Raw genomic sequence first — 15,329 nt, forward strand, 5'->3', positions numbered from 1 at the left:
ATTTGGCCCTCGATGGCCTCGTGTTCTACAGAGAAAGTCCTCCTGAATCGGGGGGGGGGGGATTACATCCGGTTCACTGCAGTCAGCACTGAGCGACTCAGAGAGGAGAACAATTCAAGATTCAGCAGCTCATCATTTACAAGTTGAGACCTGCATTCACTTTTAACAAGGTCAGAAGGAGAGGATTCAAAGCTTTATTTGTCATTTGCTCAAGACATACAGCGCAGTTTCGGCCATGACAATCTTGAGTCTCAAGCTCCTCCAACAATGCAACATAAAATACACTTAACATAAAAGTTAAATACATAATATAGTGCTGAAAAACTACCTTTTGTAAATTGGAAACAAATGCAATATTCTGATCTGAATTAGTGTATACGTGCAACTGATTGAAACAAGTTATATGTCCGTTTTTTGGGTCCAAATAAGTAACTTTGTTCCGTTAGTTACCTATGTTACACAAGTTGACTAAGACACAATGTGGAATTTTGTATTCAAACTGGACACAAACATTGTTTTTTTATGGCTGTGGCTATATGGCATGCATCTGTTCGCAATTTTATGTTGGTATAATTACAAAAACAAGCTTCCATCTAGTAATTAGAAGCCACACTTTTTATATAGTGGCCAAACGGCGGTACTACAACTTATGCGTCAGCCCTTGAGTCCTTGGGCCCAACAAAAACGTTTTCCCATTGACTTACATTGGGAAAGAGACGACTATAAATCAGCAGATCATTTTTCAGCCCTTACTGTCGGCTTTTGGGACTACATTTTGCCAAAAGAGCAGAGCAGAAACCAGAGCCATTGACAGAACATAAACCACTTCATTGTTTGTGCAGTTTGTGTTCATTATTACCAGCCAATGCACACATGTTAGCTGTGAGCTTACAATAGGCCCACTTAATCTTTGTGTTTGTGCTCTGCCAAACACTTCCAGAGCTAAAAACTCAACAGAAACCCAGTTCTTTCTTTAATTTTCCTTCGTTTTTTTGTGTATTTATGAAGTATATTCATTAAACCCCGGGATAAGCTAGAATTTTACACTGAAGTTGAACCGTTTTGACCTTTGCATGACACATTCAGTGACAGCAAAGATATTTCTGCCTGGTTATTATTCTGGCTTCTTTCCTCCAAAGTTATTTTTATTTTTGTTCTTGGCTGACTTTTTTGGATGGTCGTGTGAAAGGTGATACATTTTCACTTTCCTTCTTCAAATAACTTGTAAATCTGAGTGGAAAATGTAAAATCCTGAGCTCTCTGTCAAAAGGTTCAAGCAAAGAAAGAACAAAAATACATCTGATTGTAGTCAGACTATCATGAATAACCTTCTGTGCTGATTATAGACGCCTTTTCTCAGTAAATTCTGGATTAATTACCGACGGAGGATGTCAGAGACGCTGTGTATCGAGGGGTCGAGCCCAAAAATGATTATCCAGCGTGTTAATTGGCAGTCAGAAATCTGCTCATGAATATAAATGAAGAGAAGCGTTGGAGAAAACACACACTGCTGACCCTGAATAACCACAGTCTCAGGGTCTGTGGATTTTGACAGGAAGTGAGCGGCTATACAGAGAAAGATCATTTAATTACTGTGATTATTTATGGTTGAAAGTAAATGTAGGGTCTTTGGTTAACACAAAGTTTTGTTCTATGACATAAAATACGTCAGTAAATACCCCACTGGTGAATTTAAAAACAGTGGTTGCTAACAAGTGTCTAAATTGCCAAACATTAGCCGCCTTTAGCTTAGCGGTGGTGACGTGAAGTCATGTGACCGTGCTGTAGTTCCTTTATAGCCCAACATTAGCCGCCTTTAGCTTAGCGGTGGTGACGTGAAGTCATGTGACCGTGCTGTAGTTCCTTTATAGCCTTTATAGAAAATCATAAAAGTGATGTTCTATGTGGAGATTATCCTGCTGAACAAAACGTGTAAGTGTCACAAACGTTTGTTTGCCACAGAGATTATTGTCTGCAGTAATGAAAAAGCAAAAGTAAAAATCCCATTGGCTTGTTGTCAAGAGAACCCTTGCTATGTTAACTTCCTGTTCGGTCAACAAAATCCCATCATCACTGCACACCTCCGTTAGTTCTGTAGGGTGATTGATAGGCCTTATTCTGACTCACAAATAAGGCCCAAATAAGCTACATAGAGAACATGAACTATTGTCCTACCTGTGCACTTCTTTGGACTCCCCGGTCTCTTGCCATGTTGTCCAAGTTTGCAAACAAAGTTCTCCTCCCAGAACTCTGCGAACCACACGTTCCTGCGGTTGTTGGACAGCGAGCGGCTCTTGAAGTACCGATCAAACGCTGTGGAAAAAACCCAAACATTGTGTTATTACGCTGATGATGTCCTTCTAAATGTCCTCCTCTCTAAATGTAGGGTCCTTTAGTTCATATTCAAATATTTTTCTTTTAGTCTTCCTGGTTTATTCCGGTGGTGACGTGAAGTCATGTGACCGTGCTGTAGTTCCTTTATAGCCCAACATTAGCCTTTTCATTCTTCTAAATGTCTTCCTCTCTTTGTGCTCTGCTTCCTGACTCACCGTCCACAGACACCCTCTTGGGGAGGATGGTGACGGCGCCCTCGGCCACTCGCTCCTGCTGCACCACGGGAGAGATCTTAGACCCCCAGCTGTCAGACCCCACCCACAGGAAGTGACCCGTCAGGTTGTTGCGTTTCGCCGCATCCAGGATTCGCCTGCAGGGGAAACGGAGAGAGTTACTACCCGTTAAATATTAATGACATTTCTGTTCATATTTTATGAAACTGAGAGTCTACAACCATGCTACAGGCTGTTCTGAAACACAGCTGTGTTTTGAGTAATGGTGGAATTGAGAGAAGTACATTGAGTACAGTAAGATTTAGACAGACGTGTTCATTTTACAAATACTTCTATACTTTTCGTGTAATAAGCACTAAACTAAAGTCCAGATGTCTTTTGCTTAATTGTTCATAAACCAAAGGACAGACATCTTGACTTTATGAAAACTGATAGCAGTCCAATGTTGTTGAGACATGTTATCCAATATGAACCTCATGCAGTGTCTTTCTTTCTTTCTATGTCAATTATTAAATTAAAGGTCAAACGAGATGGTCTTTTTCAGTCATCTCTTTTTCTCTGTGAGGTCTCAAGATTCTCTATGCGTGAGATTCAGAGCCTCAGATCAATACTGATATCTGTGTGTGTGTGTGTGTGTGTGTGTGTGTGTGTGTGTGTGTGTGTGTGTGTGTGTGTGTGTGTGTGTGTGTGTGTGTGTCTCCTAGTTCACTCAGATAATTGGAAGCTTGTTATCTTAATCTGCACTCAACAGCCGGTGGATGAACTGATTGAGAATATACACACACATAATGTAGTGTGTGTGTGTGTGTGTGTGTGTGTGTGTGTGTTTGTGTGTGTGTTTGTCTTTAGTGGACGTTGACCTTCAGAAGATGAACAGATTATTTTTACAATTTAGTTTCGAGATATGTCAATAAAACTGAACACAAATAAATTACAGATTTCTTTTGGAGTGAAATGGTAGAAATTGGATTACAAAAGTCTACAGTCATGCTCAAAATGATAATGCTCACATGCTAATGTTAAGCAGATACCATGTTTACCATCATAGTGTAGCAGGTTAGATTTGCTAATTTGCACGAAACGGTGCTGAGCATGATGGGAATGTGATTACTTTCGCTGGTGCTTAATCACAAACACAGTAGAAATTAAGATTTCCGACTGATAAGTGTGCCAGAGAAAAAAGGAAAGGATCAGTAAACAAATTGAAATTCACCCTAAGGGGGATAAAAAACATGTCTGCAGGAAGGTTTACAGGAACCCATTTAAAGTTGTTTACTCCAAAGGGGAAATGTCAGAGATTCTGTAAAGTCTGTAGGCTTTAACTTCCTGGGAACAAGAATACAGAAACAAAACATAATGAAAATCCATTCACCAATCCACAGTTGATGAGATATATAGATAGATTTAGACGTTAGAAGTGTAAGAGCCACAAATACTGTTGGGCTACAAATACAGAACAATTTATTTTCATTTTGTTTAAAGTCTTTTACATTTCAAGCCTCACCATGGCTCTTATATCATCATCGTTATACCGTACGAGTATGATCATTTGTGTTGAGATGATTGACCAATTCACCTGTTTGTCATTTGCAAACTTCACAAAATCAAACTTGTGTGTGTGTTTTTTACCGGATGTCGTCCTCGTTGGCGAACATGATGACGGCGCGAGCGTTGGGCGTCTCGATCAAACGCAGGATGATCTTGTCGAACTCGCCGAGTCTCGGCTCTCGAGGAATCTTTAGAGACTGAGCGATGCAAACCCCACCTGAGAGAGAAATGAAGAGAGACATTGAGTATTCAAAAAAGAGCAAGACTTATTGACAGTCGGATTAGTCAATATTCAAGTTGGAGAGCAACTTATTGTCAGACCAAGTCTTAAATATGTCCTGCATCACATCAGCTCCAATTGCATCCTCAACAAGGACAAATATTAAGACAATAATCAAGGGAACAGACCTTTAACATAACGGTCACTGAAGATCGTTTTTCAAAGATCCTTTAATGTGCATTTGATCTGGTAGAGTACAAAGAGGGTCTGTGAATAAAGTAGCAATACAACAATGTAAAAATACTCTATTAAAAGTAAAATCTCTGCATTCAAAATCTCAGTCAAGTTAATGTGACAGAAGTTAACATGACATTTTTTCCAAAGGCCACCAGGGGGCGATTCCACTGATTGCAAAATGAAGTCAGATTGTATAGAAGTCTATGAAAAATAACCCTACTTCTTTATTGATTTATTACCTCAGTAAACATTTTCCTGACACGTTTATGATCCCAATCTCTAGTTTCAAGTCTTCTTTAATACAGCATGATGTTCATTTTGAAAATTACGATCCAATTTATAGCAAAATAGATGATAAAGCATTGTGTGTTTTGGTTGTGGCTAACTTGTGATTGACAGGTCACTACCATGGTGTTTTTCATCCTACAATTTTAACCCTTTCACAGTTTGTGTTTTCACATCTTTAAAGTTAATTGAAACATTTTGGTCGCCTTGAAAAGGTCTTATTCGAGATGACGACGGCCAAAAAGCCAAACTTGAGCCTCCATAACCTCCACAAACAAATGGAGGACGTCAAAGTTTACTAATGGAGCTCAGCGTAAGTTCAACCAGGAAGACCGTCTTTACTCTTCATTTACTATTCCCATGTAACTACTCTCTCTCCTCTCAATAAGTGATCGGGGGCGTCACTCTCCAGCTTAACCAATCACTTCGCTCTATTCCCAAGAGCCTATCGTAGCGCTCTGCGAAACCTTTTAAATCTGCTCTCCCCCCTCTGACAGCTGTCATTTCAGGTGACTCGACACAACCCTCCTCCCCCCCTTTTCACCTCCTGTCCCTCTGAATCCAGGGTCAAGCTAAGCCAATCCCCTTCAGACCGAACCCAACTATCCATTCACCACCACCAATGTCTAGACCCCAGGGAGGTTTCATCGGATCGGTTCTACCCTCCCGAATGATACTCCTGCACAACGGGGCCTAATCGCCAAAATCACCATTACATTCATTTGTGTATCTCTGCAATAAATATGTATCCTTACATCAAAACCGTCTCTCCTGATTGAACTTTCATTTCCTATATGTCTCAGCACCAACAGTATTTTTTGTAACAAGACGCCATTGACTATGACGATCTGTACACAATCTACATCCATTTAACTGTTAGATATTTAAGTCTGGACCCCAATACTAGACTGGCACCCAAAAGGTAACAGATATCAAGTGAATACAGAATAAAAGCATCCAATTTTACCAAACAACTGAACTTCCCTGAGCTTTCTGAACAATCTTCGTTCTCGTGTCGCTCTGCTGGTTTGTGAAACACATCTTCTATCAGCACATCTCTTATAACCCTTTTCCCATTGTGTGTCTGCTGTAATGTTTTAATTATCTTCTCTGTTTGTATCGTTCTTATCTTCACGCCACTGCTGCTGTGATGTATTACCACAGAGAATATTAAACCGTCATCTGCAGGGGCTCAAACAGAAGGTCAAAGAGTTTATTAATACTGCCAGACACTACTAAACGCTGTCAAATGATCACTAACATCTCACTAATGATTCCTAAATGCAGCATCTGCTCATAATAATGGCTTAAATATAACTTGACTTTGGGTTGATTCATTCTTTCTTGTAGAGCAGAGGATGAGGACGATGGTAAGTGGTAAAAAGGGAGTGTAGTTGAAGATAAGGATTCAACTGTTATCCAATTTTCTATGTTTGTACCTGTATATCTTTATCTCTTAATGACATCTTTGGAGAGAGATAGACTGGGTCAATTCTCTCCATAAAAGCCAGCAAAGAGCCGTTTTAACATCATCACGTGAATGCAACGTTAGGATAACTTGAATTTGGTCCGATTTCCAGACGCAATCGGACCAAATTCATCACATTTTGACAGTGATCAGTCATTTCCTAGAGGTTGTGACACTCAAAACTATTTGTCACGACGTGGCAGATTATGGAGCCCAGCAAGCTATAAAACAGTATATACTTGTTAGGAAAATCTCACTCGTCACCGGCTTGAGCTTCAATCTCAGGATCCATGTGTTTCTGATCCTCTCCAGAATGGAAGTAGTCATCACATACAGAGCATCAACTAGTTCCTGAACAGTGTCCTTCACATGCTGATATCCAAGAGAGGGAGTTACACAGTCACAAGATGGAGGAATACCGGTTCTTGTGATCATACATCCTGTCATCTACAAAATATTGAGTTTTTTCACAAAATGTTGGCTTTTTTCTGGAAATCTCAAAATCCTGACTTTTTTCTCAAAATAATGACTTTTCTTCAAAATCTCAAAAATTATGACTTTTTCTCAAAATCATGACTTTTTCTCAAAATTAAGACTTTCTCAAAATATCTAAATTATGACTTTCTCAAAATATCAAATCTCTGACTTTTTCTCAAAATCCGGACTTTTTCTGAATACTTAACATTTTTAATAATCACTCGTCACCGGCTTGAGCTTCAATCTCAGGATCCATGTATTTGTGATCCTCTCCAGAATGGAAGTAGTCCTCACATACAGAGCATCAACTAGTTCCTGAACAGTGTCCTTCACATGCTGATATCCAAGAGAGGGAGTTACACAGTCACAAGATGGAGGAATAGAAAGCAGTATTCAATGTTTACTTCAGATTAGCTCCACGTCAGAAATGATCATGCTTGTGATATGTCTATCTCCATAGAGGCTGAATCATCATGTTAATCACATAGCTATCATATACCTAAAACAGTCCTGATGCTCTTCTAGGTAATCATACATCCTGTCATGTTCACAGCTACAGTTGGGATACCTTTGTTATCATGTTACTCTCATATTGAAGAGGACATTCAGTATTTTCCCAACAATACTATATATGTATACCGTAGTACTGTTGGAGGGGTTGTATGGACGGAAAAACGGTGCACTTGCAATCTCAGTCATTTAAAGTTCTGATTATTTTCGAGTTTCAGGAACAATTTCCAGTCATGTTAAATATGTTGGAAACAAATATCTCCTCAAACTGTAATTTGATGTTAAATCTCCCATTTGAGAGATTTTTCAGTTCCTGGCATAAAGGGGGCAACACATTCTCACGTAATGACAACAAAATAGTTAAATATCCCGTGCGTTCTTCTTCATTCCAGTTTCATTCGTGTCTTTTAATGTAATGACTTGTTTTTTTCTGCTGCCTGTTCCACGGCTTCCCTTCGAGGTTCAGTAATAAAAGTGGATGTTTTCTCTTCCTCACATCATTAAACTCTCTCGGCCGCTGCAAACACATTTTGAAGTTTGTGATATGGTTCCTGCGGCGCCGCCCCCCCCCGGGACGGATAAACAAGAGCAGCGGTGGAGTTTTGAAGATGAACTTTGTTCCTCTGTCATGAAGAGCAGTAGAGAGGCTGCAGACGAACCTCACACTGAAGCAGCTCCGCTTTAATTGGCTCTGGAGTGGATTCTTTACTTATTTTGGACCCAGCAACGCGCCGACTGATTATTCGCAAGAAACCTTTAGGGAAAAAATAAACTAAAAAAATAATCACTTCTGTTTGGTCTGACCTCCATTGTTTAAACAGCAGAGCCGCCAGAGATTTCTTTATAACTACAGCTTTAGAGTTTAAAAGTTTCTGCAGCAAAGAGAAAACAAGTGAAACTGAAGGTATCTTTACACAACGTTGGACCTAACATGTGAGACATTCCCACAGAAACCACACAGGTATCTTCTGTTTCTGTTGTTACTTGCAAACCAAAAGGTACTTTTATTCAACATACAGTATGTGGAAAACGTTTCATTTTCATTTAATCGTTTATTTGAACCGGGACAGTGCACATTAATGAACATTTTAAACAAAATAATGCTTTCAAATGTAAATGAGCCGGATTTTAGCTTTGAGCTAGTTTCCATCCGTAGTCCCGTCACATACAACATTTATGAACATAACATTTATATACATGGCAAACAGAAATACATGACATGCAGAAAGAGCATGAGCAGCATACAAGCATTTACCACAAGGCAGTACAATGTAGCAGCAACGACATATAAAGTGCAGGAGGAGATACCCCTGTGTTAAAGTGCATTTAGCGGTGATTGCACGTCTGTTTGTTTCTTAAAGGGGACCTATCATGCAAAATGCACTTTTGTACGTCTTTTCTACATGAATATGTGTCCCCGGTGTTCCAGGGAACTCACCAAGTGTCAGAAAACACAACCCTCTCAATTTTCCTCCATACCCAAATCTCTAAAAAAGGGGCTGCAACGGATCTGATAAAAACTGATCCAGATTTGAACACGTTTCTGACGTCACAGAAGTGGTGCTACGGCTATTGGGCCAACTCTCTACCTATGAGGGGAATGTGGGGTTGGGCCACGGCCGGCCATTGCCGCTCGAAAGCGCTGGAGACGCTGTAGTACATATGCCAGGCCTGTAAGTGGCGCTGTAGTCTGCCACAAAAGCAGCGAAGAAGACTTGGTTACCATGGTTACCCTTCTGTTTATTCTCCGCTGTGGCTTTTTTTCTCCCTCCACGAGGCAAGCGTTTGCTCCCGCTGCTTTAATTCAATGCAATCCCTCCCGGTCGAGGCAAGCACTGTAATTCTCTCTGGTTAGTCCACCAGCAGATGACAAACACCCACCTCTCCGCCTCTTCCAAGGAACGAGTTAGGTTTTCTTTCGCCGGTCAAGATGTCCGTTAAAGTTTAAATCTTCCGGACAAAATTTGAAAAATGCCGGTCAAAGGTCTTCTTTGTTATTTATTGAGCTTTAAAACAAATGAATAACGACTCTATATAATAAAACACGGAGGACGGAGATCTTTTTTTCTCCCCCTCTTGACTTGATCAGAGCACGGCTTCCTTGTCCTGCAGGGGGGCGTGGTCAGCTGCAGCTCACAGAATCAGCCCCTTAGACAGCAAACAGCACATAGAGCGAAATGAGGCATGGCTAAAATGCATGATCTGTTTGGTATTTTGAAAACAGAAACGTATAAATATACCTTATATAGGTATGGCCCTACAATATATCAATTAAATATAGCATGATAGGTGTCCTTTAACCATTCTTTAAGTTGACCTTTAAAACTATTGAGAGTGAAACAATCCCGTATCTCAGTTGGGAGGCTATTCCACAATGAGCTGCCTTTAATGGAGAGGACATTTTGTCCAAAAGTGGTCCGTCTGTGGTGGACTTCACAGTCTCCTCTGGTTTCTGACCTAGTGCAGCGTCCAGTGTGTTTTTTGTGGATGAATTCCCCTAAGGGAGGGAGGGGGGGCCAGTCCATGTAAACATTTATAAAAAAAACACATACTTTTAAAAGACTTAAAATTGTCAAAACAGAACAACATAAAATAAAGTCAAATAAATCTTATATCATCCCAAAAGGTTGTGTACAAAACATAGATGGATAGATGGATAGATGCTGGTACTAAACTAGAGGAACTAAGGGGCGGGGATAAATACGGTGAAATGTGGGAAATTGTTATAAATAGCAAATTAATTCTTGAGTTAAGGCCAACGTGTGTGTTTTTTTAAGTCTGAGACTCCAGGTCTAAGTAGACATATGCGCTAAATTTAAAAAATGTGCTCAAGGAGTTCTTGAGAAATCCTATTCACAAGAATGGTGTAAACAGACGTGTGGACAGACTGTAAGAAAACAAAACGAAACCAGCTATTGCAGGTGCGGAGGTATAATGAAGGTATTAACAAGATGCAATCCAGATCCACACAATGCCTGAGGTGTAAACTGACTGACGGTAGTGTTCATAGTAATACTTTGTTTAAAGTAACATAAACAAATGAATGATGAATGAATGTCTTGGGTTTGAATGGAGCATTTATTCAGCAAACTCAAACTACAAAGTATTACATTTTTCCATTTGAGGTGCTCGTTAATGGCACCTTCTCAATTATAGCACACCTTTAGGTTTATATATGTTATATTGTCAGCCTGTAACATTGTGTTGTATGCCATGGTAAGGTTACAAATAGATAGAATTAATTCTGGTAAAAAGAACCAGAAATAACCAACCTATAGCTGTGAAGCTGTACAAATCCTGGTTAATATGACAGAAATGTCACAGAGTTGATTCTGTTCAAGAGACAGAAGCTGTGTTCAGATGCTCAGCCTGATCTCAGAAACTTCAGGGAAAAAGAGACGGAGATAAAAACATTTAAGACTCTGCTGCCGTTATCATCAGCGGCAGCGTCTCCCGCACCAAACGGCCTCATTCAGGCGCTTTCAGAGAAAAATTGATTCAATTCTGAACTCATTTCTGCTTTTCACAGGTCCATCAGGCCATCAGATCAGAGCGGTGCACCTCGCTCCTACAGGCTCCTTTTTAAAACCATGGTTTGGGATTATATATTTGAAAGTTTGGAGGTCAGGCTGCATCATCTCACTTCATTTTTCACTTTTCATTCAATTAAAACCCAGTTTTTTTACACCTGAATCTGCAAGAAAACTCATATTACACCAGATAGTGGATCAAACTTAGACGATAAAGAAGTGAATGTGTGTGATGATTTGAAAATACTCAAATACACTAAATGACCAGCCAGGCCACCACCAACAGGTCAATATAAGGACAGAGGTACCTCTAGGTAACACTAGAACCGCCAATCGGGTCAATTTGACCCAGAGCTGTTTTTTATTGTATGTAACATTTTTTCAATAAAATATTAAAGTCTCCCAGTCCGTGACTTTTCCTGAAAGTGTGTTATGTAGCACCCTATGTTGTTAAAAATGGTCAATATGAAGTCAGATTGAAGAAATCGCCCCAAAAATTGCCATTTATACCTATTTCCGCCTATATTGACCCCACCCCTTTTCATATAAACATGACGTGTTGCTATAGCAACGCCTTTTGTCTACTGCGGTTCCTTATAGATTGAGAGATAGATTGAGAGAGAGAGAGAGATAGATGGATAGATATATTGATAGATAGTTATAGAGAGAGAGAGAGAGAGAGAGAGAGAGAGAGAGAGAGAGAGAGAGAGAGAGAGAGAGAGAGAGAGAGAGAGAGAGAGAGAGAGAGAGAGAGAGAGAGAGACAGTCTGTATTGAAGGAGTGCGCTCCCGCTCACGGGAGACTGCTCGCGCTGCGCTCCGCAGCAAACAGCTGTGGGGCGAGTTGAAAGTACGTTATGCTGGCCGCGGTGTCTAAATAATGCTTCCGGGCCAGCGGGCCATTTAGAATGTCGAGCCCTGTCATATAAAAAGCTGAGAGTCCACAGATTCTATTGGTATACGTTTCATCCCTATGCGATCAAAACTCACTGTTCAATAAAAGAACATTTTACCTTGAAAATCAATGCATTCTAATAGCGGGTCAATTTGACCCAGGTGGCGGTTTTAGGTATACAAAAACCTCTGGCGGTTCTAGTGTTAAAGCTAATACATGCTAAACAAAACTAACAAAATGTAAGAAATTAAAATCAATGTTTAAATGACGTAATTTAGTTTAAACATACTGTAAGCTTAAAACTGTTTTATTCTGAAAATACTTCATTTCCGGTTAGCATTAGCTTGTGGCTAACGTTATTGCTGAATGTTAAATGAATGTACAGTTTTATTTTGAAAAGCTTTATTGAAAGGCGTCTCCGTTGTTTACAATGACGTGACTTCACGTTAACAATGATTACAGCCGTTAAAATGCATTAAATAAAAAGTCATGAATGAGAATACGAGGAGAAAAGGAGTGTGGAGTTATACAATGAACACATAACGTCTAAATCCTTTTATTTACGCGATATCGGACACAGAAGAACTCGAGGAGGGAGGTCCCCGGAATTGGATATTAGCTCGCTTCACGTAGGATCGCTTTCGCTTCTTCCCTCCCTCACGAACATGGCGCTGTGTTCCTGATTTGCTCTGTTTGTTTCAAAACCACGTGACTTCATTAAATTACCCATTTGAACCTTTTCGAGACTACATTGTCTCTTTTTAACTTCCTCCTGGACGCGAGAACAACGATCACGATCTTCAAAAAAAACATTAAAATGCTATCATTAGCCTGAAAATCTGCTTGCTGTCATCATATTAGCGAATGCTCAGACTGGAAACAAAGCTAGCATAAAAACCAGTCGTTCAATTAGACATAAAATACAAAGCAAGAAGTCCTTTTTAAGTAACAAACTTTTTGCTTTTCTCATACATGTTGGTTGGCTCACTTCACCATCAAAGTTGTGCTTGAAGCTAAATGCTAATGCCCACATGCTGCTGTTTAGCATATATCATGTTTACCTTGTCACCAGCATCGTTTCATTTAACGTGTCTGTTCACACGAGACCGCTGGAAACGCTGTAGTACATATTCCGGGACTGTAAGTGGCGCTGTACTTCCACACGAGACCGCTCGAAAGCGCTGGACACGCTGTAGTACATATGCCGGGACTGTAAGTGGCGCTGTACTTCCACACGAGACCGCTCGAAAGCGCTGGACACGCTGTAGTACATATGCCGGGACTGTAAGTGGCGCTGTAACTTCCGCCACAAAATACACCAAAAGCAGCGAAGAAGACCCCAGAGCATGGTTGCCATGGCTACCCTTCTGTTTATGCCCCGCGGTGGATTTAGCAACATGTAGTAGTTCATGTAATTCTCCATGTCCACTTGTTGCTGATGGTTGTGGTAGAGGAGCTGTAGATTTTGCACTAACATCTGTAGCATGGTCAGTAGCAGTAGCACTAGCAGTAGCTACTGACAGTAGCTACTGAGCAGCAGAGGCGGGGAGAGGTGGGGCTATCGTTATTTTTTCAGGAAATTATCGTATAGAGGCGATTACACGGACTCCTTTGACCCCCCAGAGAGTTTCGTTTGCAAATCTATCCACCTTGGGACCCGTTATTGTTTGTGGGATCCGTTTCTATCGTTTTGTTACGGCCTCGTGTAAATAATAGGGCTATACGCAAGAGAAACTATGCAGATACAAGCCGTTTCGTTCTTGTGTAAAGGGGGTCTTAGTTTTTAATCTTAGCATACTAGCATTTGACAATAACTACTAAGTCGGGGTAAGGTAAGTTCATTTGTGCAGCACCCTTTTGTAAAAAGAGGTAATTCAAAGTTAGCATGATAGCATTGTTAACACTAATGCAAAGTACAGTATGCTAATAAGTGCAGCACTTCAATCAGAGGAAGTTTTACAAAGTAAAATCAAAAGTGAATAAAGTTTTTATAATAACACAGACCATGAATACAAGCTGTGGAATGAGTTTATTTTAAAAAAATGGCCAAAGGTTTGTTATTTCCTCCTTCAGAATAACATTACTTTATTCAATTAGCATTATTTATGAAAAACACCTTATCATGGCAGCTGGTGTATCTGGCACACCACTAGAATTACTCTTTCTTGGTGTATGTTTTGCATTTTTAAGTAAAAAGAAAAACCATTTAGAGCAATACATCTTCACTTTTCTGTCAGAACAGATAGGATGTATGCTCAGAGGAGCCCTGGTTTTATTTATTTATATTCTATGAAAGACTGAAGGGCATCTCTGATGTTATTGCATCATATTTCACTGACAGCTGCATTGAGGATTTTACGACAGGCAACTAACCCTCCTTTAACTTCTGTCAATCATCTGTCTGTAAAACAACAGATATTAATATTTTACAAAGTCAGGTTCCTCCTGCTGTGTAACTGGATTAAAGCACGTGAACATGTCACAGTAGAGGCACAAAGGAACCTGAAATGACCGTAATAGATAGAGGACCTGCAGAAACTGAATCTCCTAATCTTTTGTCAGTTTATAACCTTTAGTGCAGGGGTGTCAAGCTCAAGGCCAAGGACTTCATTTTGTGTCCCGCAAGAGCTTGGAAAGAATATAATACGTTTATTATACAGAAGCACGTTACCTATAAACTACATGTCCCACAATGCATCTCATTTTGTGACATGCGCACTGACGAGACTTGCAATTATTTGGCCTAGACTTCTGCTTTCAGACGTAGTTAATTATGAAGTTATTACCCCATCTGATCATTCAATGCAGAGGCAATAATGTAATATAATACATTATTTTATATATATATATATATATATATATAGTCTTAAAGTTACAACCGGTCCTTTGAGTGCAACCATAATGTTAATGTGGCCCACGATGACATTTAGTTTGACACCCCTGCTTTAGGCCCCGGCTCCACGAGGACAAATACGGCAAAACGCATTGGAGTAACGCAAATGCAACCGCAAAAAACCTTCCGTCCCCACGCAATATACACCGGATTGTGTCAAGCTCCACGAGACGGCTCCGTTTACATCCAAACGCTGGAAAAGCTGCAGTACATATGCCGAACCTGTACGTGGTGCTGTAACTTCCTCCACAAAAGCAGCAACTTCCTCCAGAAAAGCAGCGAAGAAGAATGGTTGTCATGGCTGCACTTCTGTGTATTCTCCGCGGTCGGGGCCGAGGGAACCGGGCAGAGTTTTTCGCAGGTCAGCGTGTGTTAAAGTTTAAATCTTCCGGACAAAATTATAAAAGTGCCGGTCAAAGGTCTTCATTGTTATTTATTGAGCTTTAAAACAAATGAATAACGACGATATAATGATATATAATCATCAAATACACGGAGCCTGTCTCTTTTTCCTCTCTTCTGACAGCGTCAGTGTCTGTCTCATGCAGCAGCTGATCCTGTAATGAGTGACCCGACAGTAAAAATAAACATATTTATAACTAGTTTAGGTAGTTTGAGAGGTAATTAAAATAGCTAAGGGTGATGATCTGACTTGAAGTGTGTGTTTTGCTCCCGCTGCATCACAGCGGCAGGAGCTGCG

The 15,329-nt window shown here is 40.2% G+C and overlaps 1 protein-coding gene across 2 annotated transcripts in view; it reads right to left on the bottom strand.

Moving 5' to 3' along the window:
* The window catches only part of grm8b (glutamate receptor, metabotropic 8b), a 144,538-nt gene that overhangs the window by 59,957 nt on the left and 69,252 nt on the right, over positions 1-15,329 (bottom strand). For both annotated transcript variants that reach the window (XM_034126779.1, XM_034126780.1), the window contains exons 4-6: positions 4,197-4,332; positions 2,550-2,704; positions 2,176-2,313 (exon numbers count right to left, since the gene is read on the bottom strand). In XM_034126779.1, the coding sequence (XP_033982670.1) occupies positions 2,176-2,313; positions 2,550-2,704; positions 4,197-4,332 (429 nt within the window). The remainder of the gene's footprint in view (positions 1-2,175; positions 2,314-2,549; positions 2,705-4,196; positions 4,333-15,329) is intronic.

This window comes from Trematomus bernacchii, unplaced genomic scaffold (genome assembly GCF_902827165.1).
Source record: "Trematomus bernacchii unplaced genomic scaffold, fTreBer1.1, whole genome shotgun sequence".
NCBI classification, from domain to species: domain Eukaryota; kingdom Metazoa; phylum Chordata; class Actinopteri; order Perciformes; family Nototheniidae; genus Trematomus; species Trematomus bernacchii.